Source organism: Pipistrellus hanaki, assembly GCF_964339955.1.
Source record: "Pipistrellus hanaki genome assembly, chromosome: 1".
Lineage (NCBI taxonomy): Eukaryota > Metazoa > Chordata > Mammalia > Chiroptera > Vespertilionidae > Pipistrellus > Pipistrellus hanaki.
The window spans coordinates 197656730-197676033 of record NC_140503.1 but is presented as its reverse complement, the minus strand read 5'-3'; the positions used below and the strand labels follow the sequence as shown (position 1 = coordinate 197676033).

Here is a 19304-nt window from a genome sequence, read left to right as displayed (position 1 = left end):
ACCCTAATTGTTGCTTGTAAATTTTTTCTCTTCATGGTAACCACTTATTTCCTATACTTTCACTCTACTGACTTTTTGAACTCAGTGAGAGGGAAGCTATTTACAACTGGTATCCTACATAATAAAAGGCTAAGACGCAAATTGACCGAATGGCGGAATGAACTGTCACTATGACGTGCACTGAACACCAAGGTGCAGATGCTCAATGCAGGAGCTGCCTCCCAGGTGGTCAGAGCACTCTCACAGGGGAAGCGCTGCTCAGCCACAAGTTGGGCTGACAGCTGGTGGGTCCAGCAGCAGTGGTGGGAGCCTCTCCTACCTCTTCGGTAGCACTGAGGATATCTGACTCATGGTTTAGGCCCGCTCCCTGCCTAAGCCATCAGTTGGACATCCTCCAAGGGCTCCCGGGCTGCGAGAGGACACAGGCCAGACTGAGTGACACCCCCCTCCCCCAACTCCCAGAGTGCACAAATTTCGTGCACTGGGCCTCTAGTTTCTGTATAAAAGAAGAACAAAGTCCTCTAGCAGAGATTTCTTCTATGAACAGGGTGGGGCAAAAGTGGGTTTACCAGAGGTTCATATAGAAAATAATATAATAACGAATAAGTAAATAATACAAGAATAAACTCTCTTTTGCAGTCTCACAGCTGTAAACCTACTTTTGCCCAACCCTGCAGATATAAGTATGTCTGCATCTCCTAATACGGCTGCTTGCCAAGGCTCTCTTAGTTTCCTGTTGTACAGGGTGGGGCAAGGGTTGATTTAGATGCCAACATTTCTATGTCTCGAGTGCAGGGCAGGCACTAATGTTACAGAGATAACTACGCCTTGGTAGACTCACATGTTGTTTCTAATTTATCTTTCCTTTGTAGCCTGGGAGGTAGTAAAGTGTAATGATTAGGAATCAGAGAGTCTGGAGTTGAAATCTTGACTTTGCTATTTCCTAGTTCTGCAACTTTGGGCCCATTCCTTATTCTCTGTGAACTTTATTTTCTTGTCTGCACAGTGAGCAAATGAATAGCCAGTCCACACAATCATTGAAAGCATTGAATAGCATATCATATGAGGATGTGTTTTATAAAGTGTTCAGTTAAGTCCAATCCAAACAACTTAAGCAAAAATAAACGTGTATTGACCTCCTCAATAAAAATTAGAGCTATAGGCATGGCGAGATCCAGGGGCTCAAACACTGCTGTTGGGTCCAGACTTCACCTTACTTTTATTCTGCTCCCCTCCACATTGGCCCTCTCTTCAGACAGGTTCTCCCTTATTGGGGCAAGGTGGCTGCAATATCATCCTTCTTTCTCCCCCAGTTCAAGTCCAGGGGATAAGAGAGGATTCCTCTCTTCCAACAGTCCCAGCAAAAGTGTCAGTGCATTCATTAGCTCTGAATGGATTATCTAGGAACCAATGCAACCCTAACATGAATGGGGGAGGGGAAGGTAGGAACAAGGGGTGGAGTCAGTACCCTCTGAAAGTGCAATGGTTTCCAAGAAGGAAATTGGGGTGCTATTGCCAAAGGAAGGGGAATTAGATATTGCCAGGGTCAGGGTGAATTTCCCCTAGAAGGCCCTAAAGATGAAAGAGTATGAACTTTAACACCAGTTCTAGAAGTCCATATGGAGGTCCTTCTTGGACCTTAAAAGAAAGAAAATCAGATTAAATGAAGAAAGCACCACTGGCTGCAGCAATCGTGAATTTACATAATTGTTATTATTTCAAGAACGGAATGAAAATACAGAGTTAAAAAAAAATCAATGAAAGGTTCATCATGAGACACCAGAACATTCTGGAGTGGGGCGGGGTGGGAATGGTGGCCGTGACTCGGGAAAGGCCATAGCCCAGGACAGACACTACGCCCAGCTGCAGAATGCAGAGCGGCAGGGGCGGAGCCGAGGAGTTCCCCGGAGCCGGAGGATGGATGGCTGGGCAGAGGGCTGGAGCCCTGACTTCCCAGAAGTTTCCACGTTATCATCTGGACTGGCTGTCCCGGCCAAAGATCTTCAGTTCAAGTTCTTCCTGCCAAGTAGTGGTTCTCAGACTTGGCCGCTCACTAGAATGACCAGCTTTTTAAAAGATGATTCCAGGAAGCACCGGCTGATGTGCGGTTCACTCAGCCTGGGTGGGGCCAGAGTCTGGACGTGGAACCAGCTTTCCCGGGGCCAGGATTAGTGTTTGGGCCTCTAGGGGCCCTGTCCATCCCTCCCCAGCTGCACTCCCCACTCCATAATGGAAGGACCTGTTGACACTGCTGTCTCTTCTTCCACCCCCCCCCATGCCTCCTACCCTTAGAGTATGCGTCCCCTGAGGGCAGGAACCCCTGCTGCTTTGGACACCTGCACACCGTGCAGGACCTGGGGCGCTGTGAGCACCCACTAAGTGCTTGTGGGAAGAAGGCTGGAGGACACATAGTCTGTCAGGCCAGCTGCCTTTTCCCACGTGAGTTTTTCTGGGGCAGAAAAGCTGCTATTTCTGGAAGAGTCTGTGATTGAGGCAAGATCACAGCAGCAACGGAAGAAAGGCTGCTGGGGAGGAGATGTGCTCAAGGTCCACGCAGACTCCGTACTCCGTAACGTCTCTAATAAAGCGACAGCAACGCTGGTGACGATGGTACCGGTTAGCATGCCATCCCCATTTCACAGATGCAGATTAAGAAACAGAGGCACAGGGAGCCCACCGGGCCAGGAGCCCAGCGCTAGGACAGGACACAGCTGGGCCTCTGCCATCCGTGCCACCACACCTGCCTCCCAGCTCTGACAAACACCATACATACCTGTCAGGTGCCCATCTCCACCATGAAAGCGTCCAGCCAGAATGAGTCAGTAGCTAAGGAAATCTAGAGAGAGAGAGAGAGAGCAAAGGGCCTCTCATTAAAGAAACCATTGTCCACCTTTCCACACAGGCTATTTTCGGTCTCATTTTTATTCCCCTGCTGCCTTGTGCTGAAGGGCACTGGCTACGTCTGTGCACACCAAAGAGGTCACTGACAAGGAATACTTGGCCGGGAACCCCGGAGCTGGGGAGGAGCTGAGGGGGGAAGGAACAGAGGAGAAGGAGGTGAGGCAACCCCACAGGGGCCAGCCAGCTTGGCCTGCTTTCCCTCCCCAACCACCCAATGACCTTCTTTCCTCAGGGTGACCACTCCCCTGGGCTGGCCTTCCGGCACACCCACAGGCAGCCCGGCCCGGGAGTCAGTTGACATTCCAGGGACCAGACCGTCTGCATCTGCGTGCGCAGGGAGCTGCTCTCCACTCCTCAGCCGGGGAAACGCTCTTGGAAGGGCTGGCAAGGTGGGTGCCAAGTGGAGGTTCGTTTCCTTCTTCTCGGAGAGCGCCTAGGGAGAGTTTAAACCGGGGTGGGGCCTGAGGCCTCCTCTTGGGAAAGTCTTTGATCATCTTCTTGAGACAGAAAGAGGGACAGGCTGGCTGCTTGGAGGGGATGAGCAGGGAGCTGGGGAGAGGGGTGAGGAAGGCAGGCGGGAGACAGAGCTGTTCTCCTGTGGACCTGCCAGGGCCAGACCGACCGAGGGGACCTCAGTGCTAGAAGAGATCAGTCCGGAGGGCACTAGGCTGCCCTCTCTGGGCGCTGCATGGCTCCGGTGGTGGGAGCTACACTGAGAAAGAGCCACCTGCTTGGGGGAGGTGGCTCAGGCTCCCAGCCAGACTCCTTCGAGGAGGGGGGCGAGGCATTATCTTGTCCCCCCAGACCGGATCCTGAAAAACCACTTGGCCACCCACAGTTCAAACGAAGGGGGAGACTGTGTGGGAAGGCTGAGCCTTGTGGGAGCTGGCCTCCAGGGACAGAGTGGAAGGCCTAAGAACCCCAGAGTCAGGGCTTGTCTGGCGTTCAGGACGTGTTTTCTTTTTAAGAGAAAAACATCTCCATAGCATGTTAATTATTAGCCAAGTGTGCTGGAGAGAACAGTCTGTTTTTGCTCTATGCTTTTAAGGAAGAACTTTCCTGTTGGCAGAGCCCTCTGGGGTAGGACTGCCTCAGAGGGAGGGGTCGGCCCCAGATGATGGAGAGTTAGGCTGAGGCCTGGCAGGGATGGTCCCATGGCTGCAGGCACTTCCCGGGCTATGTCACGCCAGGCCATGTCAGAGTTGGTTCTCTGGATGTCGCTCTCTGGGCTTTCCCCCTCAGCTGCCACTCCTTGGAGCCTCTGCCCACGGCTTTTGTATCAGCTCTTATCTGATGGGCCGGAAATCTCTATGCATGGTTTGTCTCTGATCCCCGAGCAAAGAGCTGCCATTCACTGAGAACTTTCTGGGCATCAGCGCTGAGCTCCGTGCCCTCGTTGAGAGCTGTGCAGGGTGGGGTCTAGGCCAGGGGCTCAGAGCAGACCACACGCTTTCCAGTCTTGTCCTCCACTGTTACAGAACGTGTAACCTTGGACAACACACTCGCCCCTCTGTGCCTCAGTTTCCCGACACTTCAAGATGGAGCTCACAATACCACCTACCCCACAGAGTTCTTGTGAGGGTCGCAGGAATCGACACGTGCCAACTGCTTTCAACAGTGCCTGGCACGTGTGTTCAATATATGTTAGCAATTCTAATGGTCTCTTCTGAGCGTCACAGCAGAGCTGGAAGGAAAGTGTAATTATCCCTAATTTCGGATTAAGAAAACTGAGGCTCAGAGAGGAGGTGGAGCCTGGCTAGAGTTTGCAGTCCAGGCACTCTGCTAACAGGAACAGCGAACCCTTGGCGAGCACAGGGTTCAGACCTAGTCAGTTTCAGACCTAGGCAGCGAGCTTCAGAATCTATTGTTATTATTTTTACTCCTTACCCAGGAACACATTTTTGGTTGTTTTTTAAAACTGATTTTAGTGAGAGAGGTGGGGAAGAGAGAAACAGCGAAGTGAGAAAGAAACATCGTTCGGTTCCTTTCCATACTCGCCCTGACTGGGGATTGAATCCGAAAGCTAGGCATGTGCCCTGACTGGGAATCAAAACCCTGGGTACCTGGGCCGATGCTCCAACCAACTGAATGAACATCTGGCCAGGGCTCAGCATCTATTCTCTTCATCACCCTCCCAGACCACCTTTCTGTAATGGTCATGGAAAGAACCAATAATCAACCCCGGTGTTGGCTTCTACAATGACACTGGCTTTGGGGTTGGAAAAGGCCTTTGAAAGGCCTTTGAAAGTTGACCCTCAAACCAGCTTTTGGGAGGCAGCAGTGACCCCTGTGGGCAGACTTAAGTATGTGAAGGGGACCTCGATTATAGTAACTTATTTAATCCTTCCTGGGACCCGTGGTAGTTATACTGGGCTTATTTACAAGTAGCTAAGACAGAGTCAGACCTCCCCGGTGATGTCACAGTTGTTGGCATTGGCATTTGAATCTGTGTCTGGCTGGGTCCCAGAATCTTTGATGGAGTTTTTTTATTTATTTATTTATTTTTTAAAGACAATTCCGGCTCACAGGATCAGATTTTCTTAGGGAGCGCAGGCCTCAGGTGGTTTAAGAGCCAGAATGTCATGTGCAGCCAATCCTGAGAAGCCTGCCCAGCTGCGCTGCTGCCTCCGCGTGTCGCAGTTGCATTTCCAGGCCTCTGTTGAGTATCCCACATGGGCACTCTCCAGCATCTTCCCCTCTCTCCTCATGTCTTTGACCACCATCCAGGCACCCAGTCTCCCCTGGGAACCTAGGCATCCTCAACTTCTTCCCTTCTTCCCCTCAGGATTCCCCACGTGTCTCCCCAATCCATGCCTCCTCTACCTCTGCTGCCTCCATCTTGGAAAAAGCCTTCATTGTTGCTGCAACAGCTTCCTGATTCATCGCCCTCTGACTATCTGTTTCTCCTTCTCCGTGTCTCCATCTCTCCCTAGGCCATTCCCATTTCTTCTCCCCCGAAGGCCAGCCCACATCCTTCCTCCTGCCAGACATAATGAGCTAAAAGCTATCGCATCACCCACTTTTCTGCTTAAAGACGCCCATGCACACAAGCCTCCCAGCTAATATCCACGATCAGCACAGCAAACCCATCCCCTCAGTCCCTGGCTCAAAGTTTACTCTTGAGCTTCGACTTCTCCCCGTGACCCAGGCCATGTTCCAGCCACAATGAATCCCTCCTCCCCTAACAGTGTCCTTTCACAGCGTGTGCACATGCCACGCTGTGCCTTCTGCCTGAAATGAGCTTTTAAACCGGCTTGGCTGAAAAAACTCCTTGTAGAACCCAGCTCAAAAACCACCTCCTCTGGGAAGCTTTCCCGGAGTCCCTCAGAGACATGGACACTGCTTCCTCCATCTATCCCTAGCACCCAGCTCCATCTTTAATCACAGGATGAAGCTGGAACGATTTGATGGCATGTCTGTCCCTCAGTGAACTCCTCATCCAACAATCACCTATTAAAGGTGCAGGCCCAGGCGCCGGGGTACTGATGAGCAAAAGAGAGTTTCTGTGTTCACATCCACTGCACCTGGTTGAGAAGGGGGACAGGGCACTTCAGAGAGAGGGCCCCACACGGCAGAGACCCAGAAGGCAGGGGCAGCGCGTCTTAGGAGTGCCTGCAAGGCGGGTGCTTAGGATGGCAGGGAGGGAGATGCAGACAGGGAGGTGTCTGGAAGGGCCACGAGCTTCCTCTCAGGCGCCCTGAGGTCCTCCCACCCAGGAAGCTAGGACTTGAAAGAACCATGATCAGATTCGTGGCTCAGAAAGATCGCTACGAGTCAGTTTATTGAGAATTTCATGTCATTCATAAACACAGTTTCTGGATCTGGCAAAATAAGGGCTGTGGGTCGGAACGGACTGGATAAGGACGTCTCTTGGTGGGGATGGGTTGGATCTAAAGACTTTGGTCCCTGGGATTCCCTGTCTCTATTACTAAGCCTCACTCCCCTACCCCCACCCCCACCCCCACCCTTAGGGGTGCCCGCAGGTGCCAGAGGAGTCCAGCCATGCTGGCGCTGCTGTGTGCCTGCTGCTTCCTGGTGGCCTGCGCCTCGGGCTTCGGGGGCCCCGAGCAGCCGAACGGAGACCCGGAGAGCCGGGAGGAGCTGGCCCGGCGGCGGGCGGCCAGCACGCTGTACGCGGCCTGCGAGGTGCGGCCGTCGGCCAGCCTGGACGCCGCGGAGCCCCGGGTGACCGGCCTCGTGCTGTTCCGGCAGCTGGCGCCCGGCGGCCGGCTCGACGCCTACTTCGACCTGAAGGGCTTCCCCACGGAGCCCTACAACTCCAGCCGCGCCATCCACGTGCACCAGTTCGGGGACACGATGCGGGGCTGCGAGGCCACCGGGCCGCACTACAACCCGCTGGGCGTGCTGCACCCGCAGCACCCGGGCGACTTCGGCAACTTCGCGGTGCGCGGCGGTGGCCTCTGGAGGTACCGGGCCGGCCTGGCCGCCTCGCTCAGCGGCCCGCACTCCATCGTGGGCCGCGCGGTGGTGGTGCACGCGGGCGAGGACGACCTGGGGCTGGGCGGCGACGCGGCCAGCCTGCAGAACGGCAACGCGGGCCGCCGACTGGCCTGCTGCGTGGTGGGCCTGTGCGGGCCTGAGCACTGGGCGCGCCTGGAGCAGGAGCACCAGCAGCGCAAGGAACGCAAGAAGCGGCGGCGGGAGAGCAAGGCGGCCTGAGCTCTCCGTGCACCCCTCCAAGCTCCCTGAGATCCCCTCCGTCTCCCCAAAGGCCCTGCCCCGCCTTGATGGTCTCCTTCTTCTTCCAGAGACATCCTCTGCCCTGAGATCTCCAGCCAGGCCTGCTGAGACCCCCCTCCATCCAGAGGGCACACCCCCCTCCATCCAGAGGGTAGTCCCCCTCCATCCAGACTAGGGTAGCCCCCCTTCGGAACACCCCCACCCTGAGCTCTAAGAACCCCCAGAGGTACGCCCCTCCACCTACCATCTACCCCATCTACCCTTAGGGCCTCCTAGACTCCTGAGGTCCTTTTCTACCCTGTCACCCCTGCCCTCACCCCATGCGCCCCGAGATACCTCTATGCCCTCAGGACACCTCCCCTAACTCCCCCGCCCCGTAGATTCTGCCAGGCTCTCGAAGGCCCGTCCTGGGGTTGCCTAGAGTCCCCACCTCCCCACCTACCACCCATGCGTGACCCTGCCAGCCCGCCACCTGCAGTAAGGAGCCTTTGGCTAGTTTCAGCACCTCGCCACCCTGCGGAGAGATGCCCTTTGGGGCGGCCTGGCCATCTTCACATCGCACATTAAAAACGCAGCCTCTCAGCACTGCATCAGGACCTCGGTTCCTTTGTTTGTCTGAGGCTTCTCTCCGGGGCTCAGTTACTGTTTGAAAATAGCAGAGCTATTTCCCAAACCCCTTGCAGGACTTCTCCTTATCCCCCTTGTCCCAGTTCTGCCTGCCAGGATTGTTGTGGGAAGGGGGAGAGGGAAATTCCGTTTCCTGGGCTTCATTCTGGAGCTGTGGAACCCAGCCAGAGAGAAGGAAATCTGTTTGCAATAGGCTGCGGGTGATTCCGACCCTGGGGCCACGGGTCTGGGCCCTGGGGCTCCTCACCGCTGCCTGAGGTCCATTTCCCTGGTGGCTGAGGTCCGGCTGGTGAAGCTGGGTCACTGGGAAAGTTCCAGGAGGGTGTGCTGGTACACAGCATTGTCCGGCCTTTGCACAACCCGGACGATGCTCTTCTCCACACAAAGGCACTTGGAGGCAGGGGGGCCCGGAGACAGGCTGGTTTTAATTCAAAGCTTGGAGTTTCAGCCTCTCTTTGAAAATCACAATCTGCACACAGACTAGCTCAGTCTTGTGTATCCACCTTCATTTACTGAACAAAAGTTCTCATAATAACTTTTCAACCTCCTGATGTAGTAGACCCAAGCCCAGGCGTTTGCACCCTGGTTAGCTGGAGGCAGCTTCTGTGTCTCCCCCAACTCTTACAACAGTGAGTCACCCCAACCCTTAGCCAGAAACCCATCCCCAGCAGTTATTTTTACGGCTTACTAGGACTAACTTGTCATTGAAAGTTCTTGCTTTGAACCCAAGTGACAATTGGGGAGAAAGGCTATTGTTGTCTGATGACTCTGCTCCACCAACTGGTTCTCACTGGTTTGAAACCTTAACATGAACTCTACAGGTCAGCACTGAAAGGGGATAAGCAAACCGAGTCTTTAAATATCCTGATCTCAAAGAGATGGGCTCACCTAGCCCCACAATTAAGAGTTCCAAGCACGGCCAGGCAGCAATTACAGGGGACTAAAATGCCAGCCACGTCATCTTTGACTCCGCTGCCAGATTGTAGGTTAATTCGGGATCACCCAAGGAGGTTTGGGTTTATTTTTCAGAAGGAGACTGGTGATTTCCACCACTTACCTTCTGTCTTTCTCTGTTGGGGCTGCTATCACACACACACACACACACACACACACACACACACACACACGACTGTGTAACTTAGAAACAACAGGAATTGATTTTTCTCACTCCTGGAGGCTGGAGGTCCGAGATCATGGCACCAGCATGGCCAGCTCAGAGACCTTTTTTGGGGTTCACAGCCAGGGCTCTTTTGTCGCATCCTCACATGGTGGAAGGTGCAAGGCATTTCTCTGAATCCCTTTAAGCACTAATCTCATTCATGCCTGCCACTCTCTCTCTCTCTCTCTTGATTTTGGGATCTCCCAAAGGCTCCACCTCCTACAACCATCAATTCTGAGGGATAGCATTTCTACATGTCTATTTTGGGGGGACACATTCAGACCATAGCACCTTCTGTTCTTAGTTTCTGTCTTCACTACCCTCAGCCCCTCAGACTGAGGAAAGATCCCAGCAGACCTACTCCTTTCTGTTCTGTCCATCAACGGGAGTGGAATGGATTCCAGTGGTTGGCAAACTCATTATTCAACAGAGCCAAATATCAACAGTACCACAATTGAACTTTCTTTTGAGAGCCAAACTTTTTAAATTTAAACTTCTTCTAACACCACTTCTTCAAAATAGACTCGCCCAGGCCGTGGTATTTTGTGGAAGAGCCACATTCAAGGGGCCAAAGAGCCACGTGTGGCTCGCGAGCCGCAGTTTGCACACCAAGGCACTATTCCATGGGGCTCCAGAGCCAAGAAGCAGAGAGGAACTAATACAAGGGCCAATTCCAGTTCCCTGCCAGGGCAAAGGAACGCATGGAACGTGATGGCTGATGGCTCGGGCTCAGCTGGAAAAGCCTGTTTGAGACCCTGGCTCTGCCATACTCACACTCTGTGTGACCTGAGCAAGTCACCGCACCTCTCTGGGCCTGGCTTTTCTCATGTGTAAAATAAGACTATCCTGTTGGATTGTTGTGAGGGTTAAATCATGTATTACTCAGGAAAGCTGTAGAGCATCACATGAAGACCTCAGGATCGACTACGTATCTAATTAGTAACCCTGGCTATGGTCAGAAATATAGCTACTCCTCATGGATTGGACTCCCTTGTTAGGTACTGAGTGCCATACCACTGGGAAGATTCAAGTAAAGGGAAGAGTGACACCTCTGAGGTTTGTTAGAAGAGAAACTCTGCAATCCCAGCTCTTGCAGGGAGGGGATCGGAGATGAGGGACAGATTGTGGGCCAGAAAGGCAGGCCTTTGCTTTTTAGCCCAGAACCTGTCACCAAACCTGTCCTTTGGCCCCGACTTGGCCCCTGGAGGCTATTTTTAGCCTCTCCCCTTACTGTTCTATTTTGTTAATCTCTTTACATTTGCTGTTTTGACTTCCTAGCCAGCTTGCTAATCAGCTTGCCTATTTGACTCACAGGGTTTGCATTTGTCACTGAGACTTCAACATACACTTGTTTTGATTTCTTTTTGTAAAATTAGAAGCATTTGATGTAATGACTTTACCTAGACACAGCTGGTAAAGTGAGAAGAATGCTCAAGTTTGCACAGTTTAAACACAATGTAGACAATAATTAGAAATGCTATCTTTAGATGTTTAGGATAAGCTTTTTCTCAGAATTGCAGTGAATTTTTCTGAGCTGGGCTTTTCAGTGCATATATATATATATATATATATATATACAGAAATACTAAAAATGTGAGAAAATAGAGCAAATCAGTGAGTACTTGGATCAACTTGAAAGATTGCAGGAAATAAATGAACTGATTTTAGATCTGGCATTTTGGACTGAATGCATAAAATCTTTACATTCTCCTTAATTTTCATGATGAGCACATGAGCTAATAATTTTAGGGGATAGATTTGTAACTGATAAGTTGCTACAATATGAAGAAACGCTCAGCCAATGTTTGGCCTGCAGCGGAGGTGGAGACAGAAAAATGACCCAAATAATAAAGGTAATTAATCATCTGTATAAATAAAATTACCACATATTTATTTCAGGTAACAAAAAACGATATAGTCATGATACATGATGATCATATAATCTAATAAAGCAAAGCCTGTAAATGAATAGAAGTTACTTCTTTTCAAAAAAATTAAACTACAAAGTAGCAGCTGTTTTGCCCCCCCCCCCTTTTTTTTTAAAGCCAATTGTTCTAAATTTAATAGGTTACCACTGGCCTTGGCTGAGATTCCCAAAAATGTATATTCCCGGGCTCAGGTAGGTTCCAGAAAGTCAGACTTGTCAGTGGTATACAAACACTCACTGTGCATTCCAAAGCATTCTCATTTAGCAAAGAGGTGATACAAAATGTAAGGCAGCACATAAATATCTATCCTTTTAAATTGCCTTCATGCTGTATCAACGTGGTTTGCTTTGTTTTGGTGAGCAATCATATCGAGAGACGGGCCCTTCTTATTCTTTCTGCCTCTCATTTCTATTTAGCTTCACTACTGAGCTCTCTATTGCATCTCTCTGATCTTCGCATTTTTCTTTGTTCAGAAAGACATCTGGAAAAAAGGGGAATATATTAACCTAGTGAGTTAAGGGGACTCCTCTGCCTTTTTGACATCCTAAGGTACCCTCCGTATGATTAAGGAGACTTCCTGAATGAAAGCAGAGGGAGAAGATGCTCAAAGAGAGACCTCTCTCAAAGAGAAGTGGGGTACCAAGCCAGTCCCAGGAATGCAGGGAAATGGTCAAGCCAGGAGGAGGTGCCATTTTTTTTTTTTTTTTTTTGGAGGAACAGAAAACCAAGAGGAGCCAAGTCACGCTGTAATTTTAAAGAGACAGGGAAGTAGCTGGTCTTTGAAACTCCTTAAAGAGGAGACTGGACCTTTTATGTCCCGTGGGGAATCAGGGTGCCCATCCTCAATGCTCCAGTCGGAAGAACAGATCCGAAAATGCACCCCAACACGTGAATGATGGATACAGAACCCTTTTTAAGAACTTCCTAATGCGATGGTGCTTGGGAGAGAGGGGGCGGAAGAACAAGGACGGGGAAAAGGAATTTGGCTTATTTAAGGTTGCCAGCTGGGCAGAGGTTCCAGCAGGGGTTGAGCTGAGGGCCACGAGCAGCCCCCCTGGAAAGGCTTGGGGAATGGCTGTGTCCGCAAAGAAGAAAGGGGGGGGGGAGGAGGACAGAGAGGCTTGTGGGGGAGAGGCGTTAGAGATGAGAAATGCCTGGTTTGCAAAAACCAATCCATTTCCTTGAGCCTTAATTAAAAGAACGACAAACACTCATATGTAAAAATCCTCACCTAAAGGCTCCCGGGTACAGAGAGATCGCCAGCAATGCAGCCCGTGTGAACAAGCTTTCATTAAGAGACCTGTCAGCCCCGTTTCATTTATCCAGGCCGCTGTGCATTCTGCTGGCAACCAGGCTGGAAAAATAATGGCAGGACAGACACACTCGAGGAGGTAAACAAAGGTGGGAGCGTTCCAGCTTCAAAATAGGACGGATGATGGAGAAGCGAGGAGAGGGGGAGAGGTGGCGGCATTCTTCTCAACTGGCAAAACAGCACACCACCTCCCCCCGCTCCCCCAAGGCCACCCTCATCAGTAACATAATATATATATATATATATATATATATATATATATATATATATATATATATATATATATATATTTTTAATGGAGAATCAATTTTTAAAAAACCAGATAACCCTCCATCAGATGTGGGGTTCAGTGACAATGCTGTTGATGGCCTACTACTCAAATCTATTCTCAACTCACCTATGTTCCTCAAGACCTGACTTTGGTGTTTACCCTTGTAGGGTCTGCATGTTTGGGGACAGGGCCCCTCCCCAATTTGTGAACCTAAACCCAGGACATACTTCCATCTCCCAACCGGGGATTGGTTTAGACATAGGCAATTCTCACCAATGAAATGTGACAAGAACTGAGTGCTTTGCTCTTATACACACACACACACACACACACACACACACACACAGACACAGAGAAGCTTCCTTTTGGCTTTGAACACTGCTGTGAGAGGTGGTGATGGCTGGAGCTGTTGCAACATTCTCGTGAGCTTGAGGAAGTAGCTGACACTGAGGTGGCCAGAGCAGGATGACGGAGACCCAGATCCTTGATGACTTTCTTGCATGAACCAGACCTGGAAGCCCCTACTTCTAAAGCTCTTGTTATGCAGTATAATTCATTTTTCTATTGCGTAAGTTTCTTAAACAAGAAGTGTGAATTACAGGTGAGGGAACCCTGACTGATGCAGGACTATCTGGTGAAATAGGGGAGAGAAGGCCGCACCCTTTCACAGTGGCTCCTAAAAAAAGACGAAAGGCAGCCCTGACCAGTTTGGCTCAGTGGATAGAGCGTCAGCCTGCGGACTCAAGGGTCCGAGGTTTGATTCCGGTCAAGGGCATGTGCCTTGGTTGTGGGCAGTTCCCCAGTGGGGGGTGTGCAGGAGGCAGCTGATGGATATCTCTCATTGATGTTTTTATCTCTCTATCCCTCTTCCTTCCTCTCTGTAAAAAATCAATAATAAGAAATCAAACACATGGAGACTAAACAGCTTGCTATTAAACAAGGACTGGGTTACCAGAGAAATCAAGGAAGAAATTAAAAACATCCTGGAAACAAATGACAATGAAAGCACAACAATCCAAAATCTTTGGGACACAGCAAAAGCAGTTTTGAGAGGGAAGTTCATATCCTTACAAGCCTATTGCAAAAAACTAGAAAAAATAGTAACAGATGATCTAACTCTACAACTCAAAGAGTTAGAAAAGGAGCAACAAGAAAAGCCCAGTGTAAGCAGAAGGAAGGAAATAACAAAAATCAGAGCAGAGATAAACGACATAGAGACCAAAAAAACAATACATAAGATCAACAAAACCAAGAGCTGGTTCTTTGAAAGGATAAACAAGATAGATGGACCTCTAGCCAGGCTAACGAAGAAACAAAGAGAGAGGACCCAAATAAACAAAATCAGAAATGAAAGAGGTGAAATAACAACCGACCCCACCGAAATACAACGGATTGTTACAAAATACTACGAACAACTCTATTCCAACAAACTGAACAACCTGGAGGAAATGGACATATTCCTAGAAAAATACAAACTTCCAAAACTCAATCAGGAAGAATCTAAAAATCTCAATAAACCAGTGACTTGGGAAGAAATTGAAACAGTCATCAAAAAGCTTCCAGCAAACAAAAGCCCAGGGCCAGATGGCTTCACAGGAGAGTTTTACCAAACATTCAAGGAAGAACTAAAACCTATCCTCCTCAGACTATTCCAAAAAATTCAAGAGGAAGGAACACTTCCAAACTCCTTCTATGAAGCCAGCATCACCCTAATACCAAAACCTGATAAAGACAACTCAATGAAAGAGAATTACAGGCCAATATCCCTCATGAACATAGATGCCAAAATCCTCAACAAAATTCTAGCAAATCGGCTCCAGCAGAGCATCACAAAGATCATACACCATGACCAAGTAGGATTTATTCCAGGAATGCAAGGTTGGTACAATATCCGCAAATCAATAAACGTGATACATCACATAAACAAGTTGAAAGATAAAAATCATATAGTCATATCAATTGATGCAGAAAAAGCATTTGATAAAATCCAACACCCTTTCCTGATAAAAACTCTTAATAAGGTGGGAGTACAAGGATCATACCTCAACGTAATAAAAGCTATATATGATAAACCCACAGCCAACATCATACTCAATGGGCAAAAACTAAAACCATTCCCTCTAAGAACAGGAACAAGACAGGGATGCCCACTATCGCCACTCCTCTTTGACATAGTACTGGAAGTACTAGCCATTGCAATTAGACAAGAGGAGGAAATAAAAGGCATCCAAATTGGAAAAGAAGAAGTAAAGTTATCCTTATTTGCAGACGACATGATATTGTATATAAAAAACCCAAAAGACTCCATTAAAAAACTAATTGGCTTAATAAATGAATTTGGCAATGTAGCAGGATACAAAATTAACACCAAGAAATCTATGGCATTTCTATACACAAACAGTGAGTTTATAGAAACAAAGACTAAAAAAGCAATTCCATTTACGATCGCACCAAAAAAATTAAGATACCTAGGAATAAACTTAACTAAGGAAGTAAAGGACCTATACGCGGAAAACTACATGACACTGAAAAAAGAAATAGAGGAAGATGTAAACAGATGGAAGAACATACCATGTTCATGGATTGGTAGAATCAACATCATCAAAATGTCCATACTTCCTAAAGCAATCTATAAGTTCAATGCACTCCCCATTAAAATACCAACGGCATATTTCACTGACCTAGAAAGAACTCTCCAAAAGTTCATTTGGAACAATAAAAGACCCCGAATAGCCACAGCAATCCTGAGAAAGAAGAGTAAAGTAGGAGGTATCTCAATACCAGACTTCAAACTGTATTACAAAGCCACTGTTCTCAAAACAGCCTGGTACTGGCACAAAAACAGACATATAGATCAATGGAATCGAATCGAGAACCCAGATATCAACCCAAATCACTATGCTCAATTAATATTTGACAAAGGAGGCACTAATATACAATGGAGTCAAGACAGTCTCTTCAATAAATGGTGTTGGGAAAATTGGACAGATACATGCAAAAGAATGAAACTAGATCACCAACTTACACCATACACAAAAATAAACTCAAAATGGATACAGGACTTAAACATCAGACGGGAAACCATAAAAATACTAGAAGCATCCACAGGCAACAAAATCTCAGACGTATGCCAAAAGAACTTCTTCACTGATACTACCCCTAGTGCAATGGAAGCTAAAGAGAAAATAAACAAATGGGACTACATCAAAATAAAAAGCTTTTTTACAGCAAAAGAAACCATCAACAAAACAACAAGAAAGCCCACTGTGTGGGAGAACATATTTGCAAATGTTACCACTGATAAAGGTTTAATCTCCAACATCTACAAACAGCTTATACAACTAAATAAAAGGAAGATGAATGATCCAATTAAAAAATGGGCAAAGGACTTAAATAGAATATTTTCAAAAGAAGACAGAAGGAAGGCCAAAAAGCACATGAAAACATGCTCAAAGTCACTAATTATCCGAGAGATGCAAATCAAAACAACAATGCGGTACCATCTCACACCTGTCAGAATGGCCACCATCAACAAATCAACAAACGACAAGTGTTGGCGAGGTTGTGGAGAAAAAGGAACCCTCGTACACTGCTGGTGGGAATGTAGACTGGTGCAACCACTGTGGAGAACAGTGTGGAGTTTCCTCAAAAAACTGAAAATGGAACTCCCATTTGACCCAGTAATCCCACTTCTAGGAATATATCCCAAGAAACTAGAAACACCAATCAGAAAGGATATATGCACCCCTATGTTCATAGCAGCACAATCTACAATAGCCAGAATTTGGAAACAGCCTAAGTGTCGGTCAGCAGATGATTGGATCCAAAAACTATGGTACATCTACACAATGGAATACTATGCTGCCATAAAAAAGAAGGATTTCTCATCATTTGCAGCATCCTGGATGGAATTGGAGAACATCATGCTGAGTGAAATAAGCCAATCAATGAAAGAGAAACACCACATGACCTCACTCATTTGTGGATAATAAAGAACATTATAAACTGATGAACCATAAGATAGATATAGAGACAGTATATCAACAAGTAGACTGTCAAATTACAGCGGGGAGGGGAGGAAGATCTGGGGGAGATAATAGATCAACCGAAGGATTTGTATACATGCATATAAGTGCAACCAATGGACACAAAACTCTGGGGAGGGAGGGGATGTGTGGGAGGGAGGGAGGGGGTCAAAAAAAAATAAATAAAATATATTTAAAAAATAAATAAATAAAATAAAAAAATAAATAAAAAAATAAAATAAAAATAAAATGGAAAGGCAAGAAAAAAAATCAATAATATATATTGATTATATATATTATTGATTTTTGGGCCTTATTTGTCATATATATGACTAATTTGTCATATATGTATGACAAAAGGCAACCATCAGTAATGGCGGAAACTCCCTTTAATGCTGTGGAACAGAAGAACCACGCTGGGTTGGGAGAGCGGAGGTAGGACAATGCCACAGGTGTGTATGGGGCACGACAACAGGATCAACTCCTTGGCTCCAATGCCATCTCATTACACAAAGCCTTTCTAGGCTGATCGCCCACAGGGGGTTTGGGGGATCGCTCTCTATGACCTCCCTGCCCTGCACCCCAGGCTCCCTGGGGCTCACGGCAGTTTCCTGCCCACGATGGAATGTGTTGGGAGTTTGCTATAAGCTTTGCTTTCTGGAAAGTCATGAACGGGCCCTAAAGATGCGCACCTGGCCGACCGTGTGTCCCAACCAGAGCTTCTGCGGGGAGACACTGTCCCTTTGGTTAGGATGGTATTAAACCTGCCTGCTTTCCTGTGCAGCAGGGCTGAACATTTGCAGGCAATTAAGGCCGAGTGCAGCAGGAAAGTGATGTCTGTGGCTGCTGGGCTGTGCGGGCTCTGCAGCTGTGGAAATGGCCTCCCCGGAGGAGAAGCTGAGGGGTGGGTCTGGGGAGGGGGCGGAGAAGCTGGAGCACAGAATGGGGAAAGGGGCACTCCTGCCTGACAGACGGGGGTTGCGGGGGAGGCAGATGGTGTGTCCAGCTCACCAGGAGCCACAGTGCACTGACTCGGGCATGCCCCCATTCCACTGGCAGGGCAGACCTCCCGTGAGTGGAAAGAAAGCTGCCCGAGACTCCCCCTTCACGCAAGGGGCATAGGACCGGGCCTTCTTGTCTGCACGTTGCCTCTTCGGAATGAGAAGCACTGATTTCTACGGGCTCCGACTCGGCTACAGGAGATGAAAGGTGACAGGAAGTGTCAGGGTGGGCCGGCCACGCACGTGCAGGTTTCTCCCCAGGATTGTGATTGTCCGGTTTTTAGGGTGAATTTTCAACCTTTCCCACCCAGTGAACCTCTCTTGGAATGAAAGGGTGATTCTGGTTCTGAGTGTTTTGAGCTTTGGGATCTGGTATCGGGTTTTCCTGGGAAAAGAAACTGAGTTCAGCTCCAAGAGAGTCCTATCGTTGGATAAGTCTCAGTTTCCTGCAGGGCCAGGTGCTGCCAAGGGAAGCTTGCTTTATCGTTAAGGAAGGAACCTGGTGGAGCTGACCACGCCCCGTCCCCACAGGTGGACCTAGTGCTTGGTTCCACAGCCCCCTCACCGGCTGGAAGGTAGTCGTTTTCCTCTCTCTTTCCACTCTAGGGTCACGAGCTCCGTGTCTCCTCTTTAACATGCCTGTTCCTGGGGGCATGGAGGAGGCAGCCTTCACATTCTGTTGGAGAAGGGATGGGCTCGAGGTTCCAGGTGGGGCGGAACACTGACTGGGCCCTAAGCAGCTCTATCCTGCCCCCAATCCCACATGGCCCTAGGTCCGGTTGAATGAGAGAGGCAGCATTTGGAGGTTCCAGCCCTAATCTCACATCAGAAACAAAACATAAAAAACACCCTGGAGTGCTCCTCTTCCCGCCTCACCCGGCCTTCAGTGTAGTCGATTAATCCTGCAGAATTACCGGCTGGACCACGGGGCTCCAGCAGCCAGCAAGCAGGTCTCCGCAGGGGCTGCGGATGCCAGACCCGAAGCCTCACCTTCTGGGCCAGCTTAAGCCCCCTCTGCCTGCCAGTGAGGGCCAGGACAGAGCCCGCTGTGGGCAGGATGCCAAGAACACCCCTGATGGGAGGTCTTGGGGGAGGGAGGGCTGCCAGGATGCGGGGAGCGGCGGGCCCTCAGGACCCAAGATGCTCAGCGACACCTTCCTCTCCAGCCGCCTCGCCATGACGAAGACGGAGATCTGATTAAAAGCCCCATCGGTGGGAAGCCCTCCCATAATTTTGACGGACATGAAACGCTAATAAAAAACACATCTCTGATGACACCAAATGCTGACACAAGGAGGGATGCCAGGAACCAGCCATATGGCGGCCACAATGGCCCTGTTTGCAGCGGCACATCCTCGGCGGGAGAGATGACACTGAGA

The 19304-nt window shown here is 48.9% G+C and overlaps 1 protein-coding gene across 1 annotated transcript; it reads left to right on the top strand.

Annotated features, from left to right (window-relative positions):
* The first annotated feature begins 3159 nt into the window (after nucleotides 1-3159).
* Nucleotides 3160-7848, top strand: SOD3 (superoxide dismutase 3). Its single transcript, XM_084890774.1, has 2 exons — nucleotides 3160-3290; nucleotides 6873-7848. Exon 2 carries the CDS (start codon nucleotides 6904-6906, stop codon nucleotides 7579-7581), a length of 678 nt encoding a protein of 225 aa, XP_084746900.1. The 5' UTR covers nucleotides 3160-3290; nucleotides 6873-6903; the 3' UTR covers nucleotides 7582-7848.
* The last annotated feature ends 11456 nt before the right edge of the window (nucleotides 7849-19304 follow it).

Bases quoted from the DNA above. Each gene is read 5' to 3' on its own strand.
- SOD3 (XM_084890774.1), top strand. From the start codon at position 6,904: ATGCTGGCGCTGCTGTGTGCCTGCTGCTTCCTGGTGGCCTGCGCCTCG.